We start from the raw sequence: 21,023 nt of genomic DNA, 5'->3' as shown, positions 1-21,023 counted from the left end.
TACTGTGGAGTCAAACATCAGCTTGTGGTGGAGTAGGACAGGAGTAGGAGGAGGAGGCAGCTTACTTGGAGCGGAGGCCCTGTGCCCTTTCCTGTCGTTGCTCCCTCCCGTAAGTGGCACCTGGTGGGCCGGCAGGTGTCGACGTGCGAGCACCCTCCCTGTGCTCACTCACCTCTTTTGCAGAGGAATGCAGACTTCTCGTTGCAGTTCTCCGCGTACCAGCTGTGTAATCCGTGGTGCCGTAGGCTGGGGAAGTGGAAACATTGCAGCTGAGCGCATAACACGTTCTCGTGCTCAGAGATGGTCATTCCAAATATCGGCACCTTTTCCGGGGGAAGGAACACTTCTGTGGAACCTACAGTGGGAAACAGCATTAATCCTATGAAATACACAGTGCGACCTGCATTTGAGGAAAATAAAATCCTCTCTGCACAGAAAGAAGAGGAGCAGGAGCAGGAGCAGGAGGAGGAGCAGGAGAAGGAAGAGGGGAAAGTGGAGCGAGGGCGAGGGGAAGGGGGGGGCGAGGGGAAGGGGGGGCGAGGGGAAGGGGGGGGCGAGGGGAAGGGGGGGCGAGGGAAAAGGGCGGGCGAGGGAAAAGGGCGGGCGAGGGAAAAGGGCGGGCGAGGGGGAGCGGGGGAGGTGTACTGAGCAATCAGTACTTACACCGACTACTCCTTCAGCATACTTACTGCTCTTATAGGCCACTTCCCACTGCCCCTCCAGTGAGGTGTGGCTTCGGTTGGTTATCATGTACTGATAGCCAACCCAGAACCTGCAAAATAAGCAATTAATCAGATGGTTAATAAATTACCTCAAATGACAGAACAGCTTACAGCACCAAACCACTGACTTCACACCGACTCACCTCAAACCCTCCACACTATTCGCCCCCACCACCCCGTCCCTCACTCACTCCCCCTCGTCCCTCACCCACTCCCCCCCGTCCCTCACCCACTCCCCTCGTCCCTCACCCACTCCCCCCGTCCCTCACCCACTCCCCGTCCCTCACCCACTCCCCCCCGTCCCTCACCTCCTCACTCCTCCCCCTGTCCCTCACCCACTCCCCCCGTCCCTCACTCCCCCCGTCCCTCTCACTCCCCCCGTCCCTCACCCACTCCCCCCCCGTCCCTCACCCACTCCCCCCCCGTCCCTCACCCACTCTCCCCCCGTCCCTCACCCACTCCCCCCCGTCCCTCACCCACTCCCCCCGTCCCTCACCCACTCCCCCCGTCCCTCACCCACTCCCCCCCGTCCCTCACCCACTCCCCCCCCGTCCCTCACCCACTCCCCCCCGTCCCTCACCCACTCCCCCCCCCGTCCCTCACCCACTCTCCCCCCGTCCCTCACTCCCCCCGTCCCTCACTCACTCCCCCCGTCCCTCACCCACTCCCCCCCGTCCCTCACCCACTCCCCCCGTCCCTCACCCACTCCCCCCCGTCCCTCACCCACTCTCCCCCCGTCACTCACTCCCCCCGTCCCTCACTCACTCCCCCCGTCCCTCACCCACTCCCCCGTCCCTCACCCACTCCCCTCGTCCCTCACCCACTCCCCCCGTCCCTCACCCACTCCCCCCGTCCCTCACCCACTCCCCCCCCGTCCCTCACCCACTCCCCCCCCGTCCCTCACCCACTCCCCCCCCGTCCCTCACCCACTCCCCCCCGTCCCTCACCCACTCTCCCCCCGTCCCTCACTCCCCCCGTCCCTCACTCACTCCCCCGTCCCTCACCCACTCCCCCCCGTCCCTCACCCACTCCCCCCCGTCCCTCACCCACTCTCCCCCCGTCACTCACTCCCCCCGTCCCTCACTCACTCCCCCCGTCCCTCACCCACTCCCCCGTCCCTCACCCACTCCCCCCGTCCCTCACCCACTCCCCCCCCGTCCCTCACTCACTCCCCCCGTCCCTCACTCACTCCCCCCGTCCCTCACCCACTCCCCCCCGTCCCTCACCCACTCCCCCCCGTCCCTCACTCACTCCCCCCGTCCCTCACCCACTCCCCCCGTCCCTCACCCACTCCCCCCCGTCCCTCACCCACTCCCCCCGTCCCTCACCCACTCCCCCCCGTCCCTCACCCACTCCCCCCCGTCCCTCACTCACTCCCCCCCGTCCCTCACTCACTCCCCCCCCGTCCCTCACTCACTCCCCCCCGTCCCCCGCTCACTCCCCCCCCGTCCCTCGCTCACTCCCCCCGTCCCTCGCTCACTCTCCCCCGTCCCTCGCTCACTCCCCTCGTCCCTCGCCCACTCCCCTCGTCCCTCGCCCACTCCCCCCGTCCCTCGCCCACTCCCCCCGTCCTCGCTCACATCCCCCCGTCCCTCGCTCACTCCCCCCGTCCCTCGCTCACTCCCCTCGTCCCTCGCTCACTCCCCCCCGTCCCTCGCTCACTCCCCCCCCGTCCCTCGCTCACTCCCCCCCGTCCCTCGCTCACTCCCCCCCCGTCCCTCGCTCACTCCCCCCCCGTCCCTCGCTCACTCCCCCCCCGTCCCTCGCTCACTCCCCCCCCGTCCCTCGCTCACTCCCCCCCCGTCCCTCGCTCACTACCCCCCCGTCCCTCGCTCACTACACCCCCGTCCCTCGCTCACTACACCCCCGTCCCTCGCTCACTCTCTCCCCCGTCCCTCGCTCACTCTCTCCCCCCCCCGTCCCTCGCTCACTCTCTCCCCCCCCGTCCCTCGCTCACTCTCTCCCCCCCCGTCCCTCGCTCACTCTCTCCCCCCCCGTCCCTCGCTCACTCTCTCCCCCCCCGTCCCTCGCTCACTCTCCCCCCCCAGTCCCTCGCTCACTCTCCCCCCCCGGTCCCTCGCTCGCTCTCCCCCCCCGTCCCTCGCTCACTCTCCCCCCCCGTCCCTCGCTCACTCTCCCCCCGGTCCCTCACTCACTCTCCCCCCGGTCCCTCACTCACTCTCCCCCCCCCCGTCCCTCACCCACTCTCCCCCCCCCCGTCCCTCACCCACTCTCCCCCCCGTCCCTCACCCACTCTCCCCCCCCCGTCCCTCACTCACTCTCCCCCCCCGTCCCTCACCCACTCTCCCCCCCCGTCCCTCACTCACTCTCTCCCCCGTCCCTCACTCACTCTCCCCCCCCCGTCCCTCACTCACTCTCCCCCCCCCCGTCCCTCACTCACTCTCCCCCCCGTCCCTCACTCTCCCCCCCGTCCCTCACTCACTCTCCCCCCCGTCCCTCACACTCTCCCCCCCGTCCCTCACTCACTCTCCCCCCGTCCCTCACTCACTCTCCCCCCCGTCCCTCACTCACTCTCCCCCCCGTCCCTCACTCACTCTCCCCCCCCCCCCGTCCCTCACTCACTCTCCCCCCCGTCCCTCACTCACTCTCCCCCCCCGTCCCTCACTCACTCTCCCCCCCCGTCCCTCACTCACTCTCCCCCCCGTCCCTCACTCACTCTCCCCCCCCCGTCCCTCACTCACTCTCCCCCCCGTCCCTCACTCACTCTCCCCCCCCGTCCCTCACTCACTCTCCCCCCCCGTCCCTCACTCACTCTCCCCCCCGCCCCTCACTCACTCACCCACCCCCCCCGCCCCTCACTCACTCACCCACCCCCCCCCCCCCCCCGCCCCTCACCCACTCTCCCCCCACCCCGGCCCTCTCCCACACGTTCCCCTTTTTCCCATCCATTCCTCTTCCCCCTCCCACTTTCCCTCGACACTCACACTCCTAGGCCCCATTCTCCCCCCTCTCCCCCTCTGATTCACCTGCGCTGGTCCTTGCGGCTCAGTGGCCGTTCCTCCAGGTCCCATTCTTCGGCCAGTATGAAACGCAGCTCCTGATCAGTAGTGAAGGTGGCCAGCGATCCGTTCACTCGCTGACATGTCTGGACAGCGTCCCAATAGTTCTCGCTGTTCAAATACACTCGGTAACAGCTCGCTGTCCCCTCATAGTGATGCCAGCCTGTTGGGCACTTCCCTATCAACAAACAAGACTCATAAGAGTTCGTCTGACTTTTGTATTACAGCGAAACGGAGAACTATGCAGTCAACAAAATTCAGCAAGGGGCACATCAAACGTTCTGGAAGCCCTGCACAGGCCGCTCATCAGCTTTTAAATGGCAGAAACCGTGCATGTGTGAAAATTTGAATGGGCCGAGCAGCCAGTTAAAGGGACAGCGCACAGAAAAAAAATTAAAGGGAACATTGCGCATATCATATTGACACCAGAAACATCGGGCAGCATAGGAGGAGGTTATTCGGCCTATCAAGAGTGTGCCAGCTCTTTCGAAGAACAATTCAGTTAGTCCCACTCCTCCGCTCTTTCACCATAACCCGGCCATTTTATTCAATTTCCTTTTGAAGGCTACAGGGTATGGTACAGGTCGGTTGCTCTATAACATTGGGGTACAGTACTGGTGGGCACAGGTCTGTCACTGTATAACACTGGTACAGTACTGGGGCGGAGGTGGAAAGGGTGGCCAGCTTTAAGTTCCTCGGAGTCCACATCACGGAAGACCTCTCCTGGTCCCTCAACACCTCCTCTCTGGTGAAGAAGGCCCAGCAGCGCCTATATTTCTTGAGGAGGCTGAAGGGATGTAATCTGTCACCCCCGATCCTCTCTAACTTCTACCGCTGCACTATAGAGAGCATCCTGACAAACTGTATCACGGTATGGTACGGCGGCTGTAGCTCCCATGACCGGAAAGCCCTGCAGCGGGTAGTCAAAACTGCCCAACGCATTACCGGCACCCGGCTACCGACCATAGAACATATATATCAGAAACGCTGCCTACGGAGGACACGGACCATCATCAAAGACCCTACCCACCCCAGCCACAGTCTGTTCGCCCTCCTACCATCTGGAAGACGCTACAGATGCATTCGCACCCGTACGACCAGATTTAGGAACAGCTTCTTTCCCAGGGCTGTCATCCTACTGAACTCCACAAATAAACACTAAAGCCTGCACATCTGCCGATGCACTTTATTCACTTTATTATGGTCATATTTATGCTAATATATATGTACAAATGTATGTTGAAATGTTTAAGTGTCCTAATCCAAATTGTACACTCTCGGGAGCCGCAAGCCTACATTTCGTTGTACTGCACTTGTGCACTAACAATGACAATAAAAGTTGATTTGATTTGATTTGATTTGATTTTGATACAGGTCTGTCACTGTGTAACACTGGGGTACAGTATTGGTGGATACAGGTCTGTCACTGTGTAACACTGGGGTACTGGAGTACTGAGGTCTTAAAAGATGAATATAGGGAGTTAGGAGGTAAATATTAAAATAGGACCTCAAAAGGTAGTAATCTCAGGATTGCTACCAGTGCCACGTGCTGGTCAGAGTAGAAATAGTCAGAGTAGAAATAGAAGGATATTTCAGATGAATACGTGGCTAGAGGAATGGTGCAAGGGGGAGGGATTCAAATTCCTGGGGCATTGGAACCGGTTCTGGGGGAGGTGGGTCCAGTACAAACCGGACGGTTTGCACCTGGGCAGGGCTGGGACCGATGTCCTAGGGGGAGTGTTTGCTAGTGCTCTGGGGGAGGGTTTAAACTAAAATGGCAGGCGTTTGGGAACCTGAGCAGGGAGACAGAGGAAAGGGAAACAAGGATAAAAGCAAAAGATAGGAAGGAGAAAAACAAAAGTGGCAGTCAGAGAAATCAACGGTTTAAATCAAACATGGCCACAGTAAATAATAATTCTAATAGGTCTAAGGGCATTAAAAAAACAGGCCTGAAGGCTGTGTCTTAATGCGAGGAGCATTCGTAAAAAGGTGGATGAATTAGCTGCGCAAATAGAGGTAAATGAATATGATTTGATTGGGATTACGGAAACATGTCTCCAGGGTGGCCAAGGCTGGGAACTCAACATCCAGGGGTATTCAATATTCAGGAAAGATAGGCAAAAAGGAAAGGGAGGTGGGGTAGCATTGCTGGTTAAAGAAGGGATTAACAAAATTGTAAGGAAGGATATTAGCTCTGATGATGGGTAGAACTGAGAAATACCAAGGGGCAGAAAACGTTAGTGGGAGTGGTATATAGACCTCCAAACAGTGATGCGGAGGTTGGGGATGGCATTAAAAGGGAAATTAGAGAAGCGTGCAATAAGGGCACAGCAGTCATCATGGGTGACTTTAATCTACATATAGATTGGGCTAACCAAATTAGTAACAATTCTGTGGAGGAGGAATTCCTGGAGTGTTCACTGGATGGTTTCCTGGACCAATAGGTCAAGGAACCAACCAGAGATCAGGCCACCTTAGACTGGGTATGAGAAAGGATTAATTAGCAATCTTTTTGTACGAGGCCCCTTGGGTCGGAGCGATCATAATATGATCGAATTCTTCATTAAGATGGAGAATGAAGTAGTTGACTAGGGTCCTGAATTTAAATAAAGGAAACTACGATGGTCTGAGGCGCGAGTTGGGTAGGATTGATTGGGGAATGTCACTCAAAGGGTTGACGGTGGATAGGCAATGGCAAACATTCAAAGACCGCATGGATGAACTACAGAATTTGTTCATCCCAGTTTGGCATAAAAATAAAACAAAAAAGGTGACTCAACCGTGGCTAACAAGGGAAATTAGGGATAGCATAAGATCCAAGAAGAGGACATATAAATTGGCCAGAAAAAGCAGTAAACCTGAGGATTGGGAGCAGTTTAGGATTCAACAGAGGACAAAGGGATTAATTAAGAAAGGGAAAATAGAATATGAGAGTAAGCTTGCAGAGAACATAAAAACTGACTGTAAAAGCTTTTATAGATATGTGAAGAGAAAAAGATTGGTGAAGTCAAGCGTAGGTCCCTTGCAGTCAGAATCAGGGGAATTTATAATGGGGAACAAAGAAATGGCTGACCAATTAAATACATATTTTGGTTCTGTCTTCACAAAGGAGGACACAAATAACCTCCCAGAGATGTCGGGGAACATAGGGTCTAATGAGAGGGAGGAACTGAATGAAATCAGTATTTGTAGGGAAATGGTGTTTGGGAAATTGATGGGATTGAAGGCTGATAAATCCCCAGGGCCTGATAATCTACATCCTAGGGTACTTAAGGAAGTGGCCCTAAAAATAGTAGATGCATTGCTGATCATCTTCCAACATTTGATGGAATCTGGAACAGTACCCATGGATTGGAGGGTAGCTAATGTTACCCCACTATTCAAAAAAGGTGGTAGAGAGAAAACGGGGAATTACAGACCGGTAAGCCTGACATCGGTCGTGGGGAAAATGCTAGAGTCCATTATAAAAGATGTACAGGAAACTTTGTGCTATCCGGAGGTTGAATGTCCGGCAGCTTCGATCTAACGGCAGAAATCAGCAGCCGTTTTGGTTAGGTTTTTTTTCTTCTCCTAGCATTCTTTTCACAAGCAGGCTCTGGAAAGCGTCTTTGTCGCTTAGCAACAGCTTCAGAGATGCTTCCAAGCTACTGGGCCGAGTGTTTACAAGCTGTTGCTGAGCAAGTGTTTGTGGTCAGATACAGCAGGCTCTAGAAAGCGTCTCTGTATCTTAGCAACAGCTTCAGAGACGCTTCCAAGCCACGGGCCGAGTGTTGACAAGCTGTTGCTAAGCAACAGTCTTTGTTGTCAGATACGGAGATGAAAAGCTCCTATCTGATAACATTGACGCTGGTCTATCCGGAAGTTTTGAGGCAACGGCAGCAGCTCGGTCCCGTGGGTGCCGGATAGCACAAAGTTTCCTGTAATAGCAGAGCACTTGGAAAACAGTCGGACAAAGTCAACATGGATTTACAAAAGGTAATTCGTGCTTGACTAATCTACTGGAATTTTTTGAGGATCTAACTGGTAAAATAGATAAGGGAGAACCAGTGGATGTGGTGTATTTGGACTTTCAGAAGGCTTTCGATAAGGTCCCGCATTGGTGAGACCGCACCTGGAATACTGCGTACAGTTTTGGTGTCCATACTTAAGAAAAGACATACTTGCTCTCGAGTCAGTACAAAGAAGGTTCACTCGGTTAATCCCAGGGATGAGGGGATGGACATATGAGGAGAGGTTGAGTAGATTGGGACTCTACTCATTGGAGTTCAGAAGAATGAGAGGCGATCTTATTGAAACATATAAGATTGTGAAGGGGTTGGATCGGGTGGATGCGGGGAAGATGTTCCCGATGATGGATGAAACTAGAACTAGGGGGCATAGTCTTAGAGTAAGGGGCTGCTCTTTCAAAGCTGAGATGAGGAGGAACTACTTCACTCAGAGGGTGGTAGGTCCATGGAATATGCTGCCCCAACAAGCTGTAGAAGCTACATCATTACATAAATTTAAAACAGAAATAGACAGTTTCCTAGAAGTAAAGGGAATTAAGGGTTACGGGGAGCGGGCAGGAATTTGGACATAAGTCTAGGTTCGGATCGGACATGGCCCTGTGGGTAGCGGAGCGGGCCCAGGGGCCGCGTAGCCTGATCCTGCTCCTATTTCGTGCGTTTAATTCTGTTAGATTCAGGAGATGGTTCTGTGATAGCAGATTGGCAGTTAGGATCAGATCAGCCATGATCCTATTGAATGGCGGAGCAGGCTCGAGGGGCCGATTGGCCTACTCCTGCTCCTATTTCTTATGTTCTTATGCCAGGAGTAGCACCAGGCGTACCTAAAAATGAGGTGCCAACCTGAGGAAGCTGCAACACAGGACTACATGCATGCTAAACAGAGAAAGCAGCATGCTATAGACAGACCTAAGCAATCCCACAACCAACGGATCAGATCAAAGCTCTGCAGTCCACCTAGTCGTGAATGGTGGTGGACCATTAAACAACTAACAGGAGGAGGCTCCATGAATATCCCCATCCTCAATGATGGCGGAGCCCAGCATGCGAGTGCAAAAGACAAGGCTGAAGTGTGTGTAACCATCTTCAGTCAGAAGTGCCGAGTGGATGATCCATATCGGCCTCCGCCTGAGGTCCCCACCATCACAGAAGCCAGTCTTCAGCCAATCTGATTCACTCCATGTGGTATCAAGAAATGGCTGAGCGCACTGGATACAGCAAAGGCAATGGGCCCTGACAACTTCCCGACTATCGTGCTGAAGACTTGTGCTCCGGAACTATAGTGTATGTGCCTTTAAGAGCCCCAGGTATACTGTAACGCCGGTAATTGCCACTCGGGCTATATAAGCCTGTGTATTGTGTATATCCGTTAGAACCCCCCCCCAGACTTTGCTTAGTAAACACCTATGAACCAACTCCTGTCTTCAGTGTCTTTATCAACACACGGACACTACAGTGGTGACGAAGTGGAAACGGACTTACCTGCAATTCGGCAGCACCTCAAGGACATCGATTCCTCGGGTGTCCAGGAGACTCAAGAAAGTGAGAGAAGCTGTGGTTTCACCAGCTGGCCAAGCTGGTGGCAGGTACTGCGCTAATCCTTCCTGGCCGTCAGGCTGGGGCTCCAGCGGCTGGCTCTATAGCTGAGACAGGCAGCGAAATCGAAGGCAAGCAATAACGGACTGGGAGGGAGCACTCGGGAGATGGCCGGCGCGGCAAGCAGGTCAGCGTTCAGACCTGGAGAGAAAGTCCGGCGGGAACGAGTCTCCAACTGTAAATAAATAAACAAAAAAAAAAGAACGGAAACCACGGGAAACAGCGTTGTCATCGGCAGCAGCAGCGGGAAAGCGCCATATCTTTTCTGAAATGCCCAAGTCTGGCAATATTGATGCTTTTGATAGCGAAATAGAAGATTGGACCACATACGTGGAAAGAGTAGAGGTATATTACACTGCAAATGGAATAGAAGATGAAAAAAAGCTTCAGTACTGCTGAACCTAATGGGCGCAAAGGCATACGGGCTGTTACAAAATTTAATCACTCCATCCAAACCAAAGGACAAGAATTTTAAAGAAATTGTTGATACCCTGCAGGAGCACTTAAACCCAACACCGCTGCTGATAGCGGAACGATTCAAATTCTTCAAGAGAAATCAACACAAGAATGAAAGTAACGCTGATTACCTAACCGAATTAAGAAAGCTATCAAAGTACTGCCAATTCGGGGCAGGACTATCAGATTACCTTCGAGACAAATTCGTTTGCGGTCTCTTAAGTGAAGGAACACAAAAAAGGCTGCTTTCTGAAAAAGATTTAACATTGGACAAAGCTTTCAGTATGGCTGTATCATACGAAGCAGCAGCAAGAGGAGCTGCAGAGATACAACAAAAGACACAGGACTTTGGCACCCATGAAATGACACAGGGTTTCGAAAGATGTTATCACTGCGGCAGATCCACCCATAACCAGAGGGACTGCTGGTTCAAGGACAAAGCATGCAGGCAATGCGGAAAGATTGGACACATTGCACGGGTATGCCGATCTGGACAAAATAAATCCACAGACAGAAAAAAAAAAATCAATAAAGGAAAGTACAGGAAGGTACAAATGATGACGGACAGTAGCTCCAAACACCAGAAGAGCGATAGCGACTACGAAAACAAGAGACTAAGCTGTCTCCAATTACATAATGTACTTGCCAAAGATGATTACCAAACCATTTGGGTTACCCTCACGATAGCAGGGTCCCCAGTTAAAATGGAGCTAGATACAGGATCAGCTCTAACCGTAATAAATCGATGGGATTACGAGGGGCTAAAAGACACATCCATTATCTTAAAAACATATACGGGGCAGAAAGTATACCCCAAAGGAAAAATAAGGGTGCCTGTTGTATACAACGGCAAAGAAATACAAAAGTTGTATTTATACATTCTACAAGATGGTGGTCCACCGTTGTTGGGACGTGAATGGATCAGAAAGATACATTTAGACTGGCACTCCATTCAGGCACTGACAGTGACCAGTAAGAAAAAAAACAATGATGACATCGTACCTGAACGATTAAAAGACATCTTGGCCAACGCCAAAGAAGTGTTTCAAGAGAAACTAGGAACCTTGAAAGGCATCACCGCCTCAATAAAAGTGGAAGATGCAGCAATTCCCAAATTTTTTAAGGCAAGACCGGTGCCATACGCAATTCGCTCAGCAGTCAAGGCAGAGCTGGAGAATTTGGAAAAGGCAGGCGTGTTATCCAAAATAGATTGGAGCAAGTGGGCAACACTCATCGTTCCAGTCATGAAAAAAGCATTGAATAATGATAAATCTGAAGAACAGAGAAAAATTCGCATCTGTGGCGACTTCAAGGTGACTGTAAACCCGGTCCTTCACACGGTACAGTATCCTCTTCCGAGGATAGAAGATATTTTTGCCTCACTATCCGGAGGGAAACGTTTCACCAAAATTGACTTGGCACAGGCATATCTACAGATGGAGGTTGAAGAGGCCTCTAAAAAGTATCTCACGATAAACACACACAAAGGCCTGTACCAGTACAATCGACTGGTTTTTGGAGTAGCATCAGCTCCAGCTATCTGGCAAAGAGCTATGGAGCAAGTCCTGCAAGGGATTCCGGGGACTCAATGCTACCTGGACGACATCCTTGTAATAGGAAAAAATGACAACGAGCACCTTGCCAATTTGGAGCAGGTGCTCACTAGGCTGAAAGAACGGGGCCTACGAGCAAATCGGCCCAAGTGCGAATTTTTCCAAAATCAGATATCATATTGTGGCCACATAATTAATAAGGAAGGGTTGCATAAGTCACCTGAAAAAATTGAAGCGGTCATAAAAGCCCCAGCACCTGAAAATGTTTCACAATTAAGGTCGTTCCTGGGATTAATAAATTACTATCATAAATTTTTACCGAACTTATCAACTCTTCTACACCCTCTTAATGAACTGCTACAAACAGGAGTGATTTGGAAACGGAACGAAGACTGTAAACGTGCCTTCCATAAATGCAAAGACTTAATCACATCCGAAGAAGTTTTGGCTCATTACAACCCATCACTGCCAATCAGACTGGCGTGCGATGCATCCCCTTACGGCATAGGAGCAGTATTATCCCATAAATTCCCTGATGGCTCGGAGCGGCCGATAGCTTTTGCGTCATGCTCATTAAACTCAGCTGAGCGTAACTATGCCCAAATCGACAGGGAAGCACTCAGCCTGGTATGGGGAGTGAAGAAATTCAACCATTACCTACACGGACAAAAATTTACCTTGTTGACTGACCATCAACCCCTCATCTCCATATTCAACCCTAAAAAGGGTGTTCCCATTATGACAGCGCAAAGGCTACAGAGGTGGTCCCTTTTTCTAGGGGCACACCAATACAACATAGAATACAAAGGATCAAAACAGCATGGGAATGCTGACGGTTTATCGCGCCTACCGTTGCCAACGGTAGAAGAGGCACCTACAGTAGACCCAGTAGAGATGTTCCACTCTACCATAGTGGAATGTCTACCAGTAACAAATTCTGCCATTGAAAGGGAGACGAGAAATGACCCGACTCTCTCACGGGTCTACGATTTAACAGTGAAGTGATGGCCAGCACATGGCGAACCACTGTTGCCAGCATTCTCGCAAAGAAGAGAACAGCCGTCAGTGTGCCGAGGAACCCTGATGTGTGGATCCAGAGTGGTGATTCCACCCAAACTCCAGGATAAACTGCTAAAGGAGCTTCACGAGGGGCATCTGGGTGGAGTGAAAATGAAGAACCTAGCTAGGGCGTTTGTATGGTGGCCAGGTATCGATGGAGACATCGAAGAAATGGCCAAGAGCTGCCTAGGATGCCAGAAGGTCCAAAACGCTCCACCACAAGCCCCTCTACATCCATGGGAGTGGCCCTCATCTCCCTGGCAAAGGGTGCACATCGACTTTGCTGGTCCATTTATGGACTCAATGTTCTTAATTGCGGTTGATGCACACTCAAAGTGGCCGGAGGTAATAAAGATGACCTCCACCACCATGGAAAAAACCATCACAGTATTAAGGACCATATTTGCCAGGAATGGGCTGCTGGAACAGATCTGTTCTGATAATGGACCGCAATTTGTGTCCGAAGAATTCAGGAAGTTCTTAAAAAACAATGGGGTTAAGCACTACACGTCCGCCCCATAGCATCCCGCCACCAATAGATTGGCTGAAAGGTTTGTCCAGACCTTCAAGAAGGCCATAAAGGCCATGGGTAATGAAGACATAAAACTTCAGCACAAGGTGGATAACTTCTTATTCACATACAGGAATGCAACACATATGGTTACCAACCAAACTCCCGCCATGATGTTCTTCAATAGAAACCTAAGATGCCGGCTGGATTTGATCAAGCCAAACATCAGAAGGGACGTGGAGAACCGGTTTCAAGGCATGAATGAAAGGCCAACTAGAACCTTCCAGATAGGTCAACAAGTTTTGGCCCGGGACTACCGTACCGAGAAATGGCAGCCTGGAACTATCTGCACACGACTAGGACCGCTGATGTATACCGTGGACATCGGAGAAAGCATAATACGGCGCCATGCTGACCAAATCATAAAGTCATCCGAAAAGGGACAACCTACACCACAACTCTATACGTCTAACGATGAAGTAGAGATACCCATATCTACCTCCGATCCGGTGATACTGGAACCCGATGAACCCGACACTGGAATTCAAGCCGAATCAGCCTTGCCAAAAGAACCTACTACACCACCAGAAACTACTACACCCCCGAGGCGTTATCCGGACCGAGTCAGGAAACCTCCGGAGAGACTGACCTATAATTAATTAACTACAGCAATGTGTATATTATTTTTCTTATAACATGTAATTAATAATTACTTAAAATATGATGTACTGGTTAGCTAAAAGGGGAGGAATTGTAGTGTATGTGCTTTTAAGAGCCCCAGGTGTGCTGTAATGTCGGTATTTGCCACTCGGGCTATATAAGCCTGTATATTGTGTATATCCGTTAGAACCCCCCCCAGACTTTGCTTAGTAAACACCTATGAACCAACTCCTGTCTTCAGTGTCTTTATCAACACACGGACACTACAGGAACTAGCCACACTTTCAACCAAGCTGTTCCAGTACAGCTACAACTGCCCAGGTATGTCCTGTCCACAAAAAGCAGAACAAATCCAATCCGGCCAATACCGCCCCATCAGTCTACTTTCAATCATCAGCAAAGTGATGGAAGGTGTTGTCGACAGTGCTATCAAGAGGCACTTACTCACCAATAACCTGCTCACCAATGCTCAGTTGGGGTTCCGCCAGGACCACTCGCTCCAGACCTCATTACAGCCTTGGTCCAAATGTGGACAAAAGAGCTCAAGTCCAGAGGTGAAGTGAGAGTGACTGCCCTTGACAACAAGGCAGCATTTGACCAAGTGTGGCATCAAGGAGCCCTAGTAAAACTGAAGTCAATGGGAATCGGGGGGGGGGGGGGGGGGAAACTCTCCACTGGCTGAAATCATACCTCACACAAAGGAAGATGGTTGTGGTGGTTGAAGGTCAATCATCTTCGCCCCAGGACACCGCTGCAGGAGTTCCTCAGGGCAGTGTCCTCGTCCCAACATTCTTTAGCTGCTTCATCAATGACCTTCCCTCCAACATAAGGTCAGAAATGGGCATGTTCGCTGATTGCAGTGTTCAGTTCCATTCGCAACTCCTCAGATAATGAAGCAGTCCATGCCCATATGCAGCAAGACCTGGACGACGTTCAGGCTTGAGCTAATAAGTGGCAGGTAACATTCGCGCCAAACAAGTGCCAGGCAATGACCACCCTCCAACAAGCGAGAGTCTAAGCACCACATCTTGACATTCCTCCACCGTCAACATCCTGGGGGGTCACCATTGACCAGAAACTTAACTGGACCAGCCACATAAATACTGTGGCTACAAGAACAGGTCAGAGGCTGGGTATTCTGTGGCAAGTGACTCACTTACCGACTCCCCAAAGCCTTTCCACCATCTACAAGGCACAAGTCAGGAGTGTGATGGAATACTCTCCACATGCCTGGGTGAGTGCAGCTCCAACAACACTCAAGAAGCTCGACACCATCCAGGAGAAAGCAGCCCGCTTGAATGGCACCCCATCCACCACCTTAAAGATTCACTCCCTCCACCACCGGTGTACCGTGGCTGCAGTGTGTACCATCTACAAAATGCACTGCAGCAACTCGCCAAGGCTTCTTCGGCAGCACCTTCCAAACCCACGACCTCTTCCACCTAGATACACAAGGGCAGCGGGCGTATGGGAACACCACCACCTCCAAGTTCCCCTCCAAGTTACACACCATCCTGACTTGGAAATATATCACCGAATCCTGGGTCAAAATCCTGGAACTCCCTCCCTAACAGCACTGTGGGAGTACCTTCACCACACAGACTGCAGCGGTTCAAGAAGGCGGCTCACCACCACCTTCTCGAGGGTAATTAGGGATGGGCAATAAATGCTGGCCTTGCCAGCGACGTCCACATCCCAAGAACAAATAAAAAAAGTCAGCACCTTCAGGAACTATACCCCAGAGAGAGTCAGCACCCATGAATGCATCGAAGATAATTGGTAGGAAGAAGACGACATTTCGACACTGAATTGAGAATGCCGCAGCTGCTGAAGAGTGAGCCTGTGCCCGGTGGGCCCCTCCATGTTACAGCAAACCAGTGAACTAAAAAGAGCCTCATCTATGCTTGGATTTTGAAGAGCTAGGTCACGCGTTCAGATGGTGGGGCAACTTACGGGTGAAGTGGAACGGCTGGGCTACGTTGACGGGGTAGAAGCGGCTGTCCTCGGCTCCTCTGCCATGCCCATGTTTCAGGTCCACGGTTTCCTTCACATGGTGTACCTGGTGATCGCCAATTACATCTACCAGGAAAAACAGGCAATTCGTGAAATCAGGGCAACCGCGACCCACTCTCACCAGCTGTACCGCCAAACAACAACAAAACTGCATTTATAGAACACCTCGAATGTAGTAAAACGTCCCAAGGCACTTCACAGGAGCGTTATCAAACAAAATTTGACACGAGCCACATAAGGAGATACTAGATCAGGTGAGGTCAAAGAGGTAGGTTTTAAGGAGCGTATTAAAGGAGGAAAGAGAGGTAGAGAGGCTAAGGGAGAGAATTCCAGAGCTTAGGGCTTTGGCAGCTACGAAGAACGGCCACCAATGGTGGAGCGCTCAAAATCGGGGCTGCGCAAGATGCCAGAATTGGAGGAGTGCAGAGATCTGAGAGGGTTGTAGGGCTGGATGAAGTTACAGAGATAGGGAGGGGCGAGGCCATGGAGGGATTTGAACACCAGGATGAGAATTTTTAAGTTGAGGTGTTACCACTGTAGGTCAGCGAGTACCGGGGTGATGGATGAATGGGACTTGCTGCAAATGAGGGTACGTCGCAGAGCTTTGGAGGAGTTCAAGTTCATGTTGAGTGGAAGATGGAGGCCGGCCAGGAGGGCATTGGAATCGTCGAGTCTAGAGGGAACAAAGGGTTTCAGCAGCAGGTGAGCGGAGGCAGGGGTGGAGCCAGGCCATGTTACGCAGCTGGAAGTCGGTAGTCTTGGTGATGGAGAGGATATGGGGTCAGAAGCTCAGCTTGGGGTCAAAGGCGACACCAAGGTTGCGAACGGTCTGGTTCAGCCTCAGACAGCTGCCAGGGAGAGGGGTGGAGTCAGTGTCTCGGGAACGGAGTTTGTGGCAGTGACCGAAGACTGTGGCTTCAGTCTTCCCAATATTTAGTTGGAGGAAATGTCTGCTTATCCAGTTAGTGAAAACCTACAGCAGTAACTGAAGGCACCCCCCCCATCGTCCTGGGGCTGCTCCATCAATAGCTGCTCTGGGAGAGTGGAGGTGGTGAGGCCAATCGACTGCAGTCAGTCACACTGTTTATGGTGTTCAAACTGTGAGCCAGCTGGCAACTTACAAACTCAACCTTCTCTGGATGATCAGTTTGGATCTCCACCAGGATTCCAATTACAACATCTTCCACAGAATATATTTAGAACCTTCCAGGATATCAGCTTTCCAAAGAGCACGGCAGCAGTCACTCCACGGCAATCACTAAAGCGCTCCAGTGTCAGCCGAGACTCAGTGGGTCGTACCCTCGCCCGAGTCAGAAGGTTGTGGGTTCAAGTCCTGTTCCAGAGACTCGAGCACAAAAATCTAGGCTGACACTCCCGGAGTGCAGCTCTGAGGGAGTGCAGCGCTGAGGGAGTGCTGCGCTGAGGGTGTGCAGCGCTGAGGGAGTGCTGCGCTGAGGGAGTGCAGCGCTGAGGGAGTGCAGCGCTGAGGGAGTGCAGCGCTGTCGGAGGAGCCATCTTTCAGATGAGATGTTAAACCTGCTCTCAGATGGGCGTAAAAGATCCCGCGGCACTATTTTGAAGAAGAGCAGGGAAGCTCTCTTCGCTGTCCTGGACAATATTTATCCCTCAATCAACATAACAAAAACAGATTATCTGGTCATTATCACATTGCTGTTTGTGGCAGCTTGCTGTGCGCAAATTGGCTGCCGCGTTTCCCACATTACAACAGTGACTCCACTTCAAAAGTACTTCATTGGCGGTAAAGCGCTGAGACGTCCGGTGGTCGTGAAAGGCGCTATATGAATGCAAGTCTTTCTCTTTTCAAGTAGTGATTTCAATGAACAAAGCCTACAGACTTCGGGCCCTGGACTTGGCCGTCATCAAAAACATGCGTCACAGGAAGCCAGTCGAGCAGAGCACATGTGCATCAAAGGCGGTGATCTGAAAAGCTGGGGACGTTAAAAGGCAGCAAGGAGGACAGGCACCTCGCGCACGCGCAATTAGCTTAACAAAAAATTGGGGTAGCGGCCACGTCAAGGGAGAGGGTGACGTGTTGGTTGTGATAAGCACCGCATGCTGCAGGCAGAGGCTGTAGAGGAGCTGAGCTCAGCCAGTTCCCATGGTGATAAGGGCAGCGGGTCCCCTCTTCTCCTTTGGTGCCACGGTTCTGGGGGCTGTGTTAGAGAAACTCCGTGGTCACCGCCGAGCAAATGAGAGTCAGATTGGTTCAGGCAGCTACCACTATGGGGCTGAACGAAGCTTTCAAATCGGTGGGAGAGATCGGTAGATACCAAGTGTACCTCATCTTATTAAACCTATATAGGTGAGTGAGTCACTGAGCTTCACCTGCAACAGGTGAGTCAGAAGGTACTTTGTTGCTGTCAGGTGGCAGTGACATGTTTTAGGAGAGGAAATGAGAAATGAGTGTGCGAATTTTGAGCTGTAGGTGAATCTGCTTCTTAAAATAAAATGATCCTACTGCAGATGGGCTAGCAAGATCACGCTTTCAATCATTAGCTGAAGCAAGGGGAAGAAGAGTGACTGGCAAAAGTTTAACAAACAAATGCAAAATACTGCGGATGATGGAAAACTGAAATATTGATAGAAAATGCTGGAAATACTCAGCATGTTAGGCAGCACCTTTGCCTGACCTGTTGAGTATTTCCAGCATTTTCTGTTTCCGTTACAAGTTTAACTTACTTTTATTAGCTACTTTTCACTAAGTCCAGTATTGCACCAGGGGTGGATTTATGGTTTTAATCTTATTGCTGATGAAAAGTTAATAAAGACCTTAATAACACACAAAGTGGGAAAATTGGAGCTTACTTTTGAAAATCAGAATTCTGGTGTCACGTTTACATTTTTAGAAATGTTGAGGAAGCTCACTGTCTAGAGGCCAACCCAACCCAAGCACATCTGTCTGCTGAAGAATTCAACCCGCCTGGGGTAACGAAGGTTGCCTCTTGTATTGGACGGGAGAGTGAGTACAGCCAGCTGAAGGCACAGCCGCCAATGGTGGAGCGATTAAAATCAGGGACGCGCAAGAGGCCCAAATTGGAGGAGCGCCGAGACCTTGGAGGGTTGTAGGGCTGGAGGAGGTTATGTTCTGGAAAGTGTAATCAAAAGCAGAGCGAGACCAGCCTGGGAGTGACGCGACTGGGGGGCCACCACTCCACCAACACCTGCTCCCATTTCTTATGTTCTATTGTCAATAATCAGTTAGGGAAATTACAGAGAGGTGCAAGAACTATTGGGTAGTGATAATGGGGGACTTTTACTATCCCAGTCTATATTAGGATAGTTGTCGTGCAAAGGGCAGAGAGGGGGAAGAATTTCTGACGGGTGTTCATACGAATTAGGAGGAGTCGGCCACTCAGCCCTTCGAACCTGCTCTGCCATTCAATAAGATCACGGCTGATCCGATTACTCCACATTCCCGCCTACCCCCGATAACCTTTCACCCCCTCGCTTACCAAGAATCTATCTACCTCTGCCTTAAAAATATTCAAAGACTCGGCTTCCACCGCCCTCTGAGGAAGAGAGTTCCAAAGACTCACGACCCTCAGAGAAAAAAATTCTCCTCATCTGTCTTAAATGGGCGACCACTTATTTTTAAAGTGACCCCTAGTTCTGGATTCTCCCACAAGAGGAAACATCCTCTCCACACCCACCCTGTCCAGACCCCTCAGGATCTTATATGTTTCAATCAAGTCACCTCTTACTCTTCTAAACTCCAGCGGATACAAGCCTGGCCTGTCCAACCTTTCCTCATAAGACAAGCCGCCCATTCCAGGTATTAGTCCAGTAAACCTTCTCTGAACTGCTTCCAACGCATTTACATTCTCCCTTAAATAAGGAGACCAATACGGTACACAGAACTCCAGATGTGGTCTCACCAATGCCCTGTATAACTGAAGCATAACCTCCCTACTTTTGTATTCAATTCCCCTCGCAATAAACCATAACATTCTATTAGCTTTCCTAATTACTTGCTGCACCTGCATACTAACCTTTTGCGATTCATGCACTAGGACACCCAGATCCCTCTACATCTCAGAGCTCTGCAATCTCTCACCATTTAGATAATATGTTTCTTTTTGATTCTTCCTGCCAAAATGGACAATTTCACATTTTCCCACATTATACTCCATTTGCCAGATCTTTGCCCACTCACTTAACCTATCTATTGTGGCGTTGCCACATTGGGGAAACACAGTGTATGTATGTAGATAAACCTGTATAATCCCCTTTTAACTGCTGTATTCCCCTCCCCCCGCACGACAGTTGCAAGCTGAGAGGAATAAGGCATGTTCAGACTTGCCTGCTGCTGAGAGAAGGAAAACCAATCAGGTGCCAGCAGGTGACCAATCCGTGAGTCATCACAGGTTCGCGGGCTTTACGAATTCAGTGCTGTATTGAGAGAGTTGGAGAAAAGACCTATTTCTTGTAGCTCGCTGTGTTGCCTATTTCTTTACGCAGGAGACTGTAGTCTCCCACATTGGTGACCCCGAATGTCGGCGGCCGAAGCCCCCGACTCACGTAGCCCTACAGAGGCCAGCAACGACCCGACGGCAACCAGCAGCAGCCCGATGTCGGCCGGCGCCGCGTCCTTGAAGCTCCCCACCTTCTGGGAACACCAAGCACCAGCTTGGTTCGCGCACACGGAGGCCCAATTCACCCTTCGCAGGGTTCAAGACGATGAAGAAAGGTACCTCCACGTAGTCTCAGCACTAGCAAGCTCCACCGCCGCCGAAGTTCTCGACCTGCTGGGGAACCCACCACAGACCGGCAAGTACTCAACCATTAAGGGCCGCTTGCTGCAGGCTTACGGCCTGTCCGGGGAGGAGAGGGCCCGTAGGCTTCTTTCACTACCAGGCCTCGGCGACTCTACCCCGGCCCAGCTGATGAGCCGGATGCTTGCGCTCCTGGGCTCTGAACCGCAGTGCTTCTTGTTTCGGGCCCTTTTCCTCAGCCTGCATCCTCAGCAGGTACAGACTGCCCTCGCGGGGTCCCCGATCACGGACTGCGTACAACTGGCAGCCGCCGCGGACAAAGTCTTCACCGTCGCCCAACTCGGCTGTGCAGCCGCGAGGCTCCCCGACACCGAGCGCGCGCCGCCACGCCAGGCCGCAGAACTATGCTACTACCACGCGCGTTTCAGCCACAAGGCCCAACGCTGCAGAGCACCCTGCTCTTTTGATCAAACCAAGATGGCCGCCTGGCCCAACGCGCCGCCGTCTAGGCCCGCTCGACCGCACCCCCGTCGCCACGATGGCCATCGGCACTGCAGGTAAACTGCTGTACATAACCGACTCCCTTTCAGGGCGCAGATTCCTTTGCGACACCGGAGCCCAATGCAGCATAATTTCTGCCTCCCAGCTCGACATCCAGGCAGGCTGCAGCAGCCCACCCCTCGTGGCGGCAAATGG

The 21,023-nt window shown here is 51.8% G+C and overlaps 1 protein-coding gene across 2 annotated transcripts in view; it reads right to left on the bottom strand.

Moving 5' to 3' along the window:
• The window catches only part of dgcr2 (DiGeorge syndrome critical region gene 2), a 98,089-nt gene that overhangs the window by 36,420 nt on the left and 40,646 nt on the right, over positions 1-21,023 (bottom strand). The window contains exons 4-7 of one of the 2 annotated variants that reach the window (XM_085962116.1): positions 15,535-15,660; positions 3,710-3,920; positions 690-772; positions 173-355 (exon numbers count right to left, since the gene is read on the bottom strand). In XM_085962116.1, coding sequence (XP_085818242.1) covers positions 173-355; positions 690-772; positions 3,710-3,920; positions 15,535-15,660 — 603 coding nt within the window. The remainder of the gene's footprint in view (positions 1-172; positions 356-689; positions 773-3,709; positions 3,921-15,534; positions 15,661-21,023) is intronic. The other variant, XM_085962117.1, reaches the window with a different exon arrangement.

Source organism: Somniosus microcephalus, chromosome 19, assembly GCF_052327205.1.
Source record: "Somniosus microcephalus isolate GS21.2 chromosome 19, FLI_Smic_1.0, whole genome shotgun sequence".
NCBI lineage: Eukaryota > Metazoa > Chordata > Chondrichthyes > Squaliformes > Somniosidae > Somniosus > Somniosus microcephalus.
This window is presented reverse-complemented; position numbering and strand designations above follow the sequence as displayed.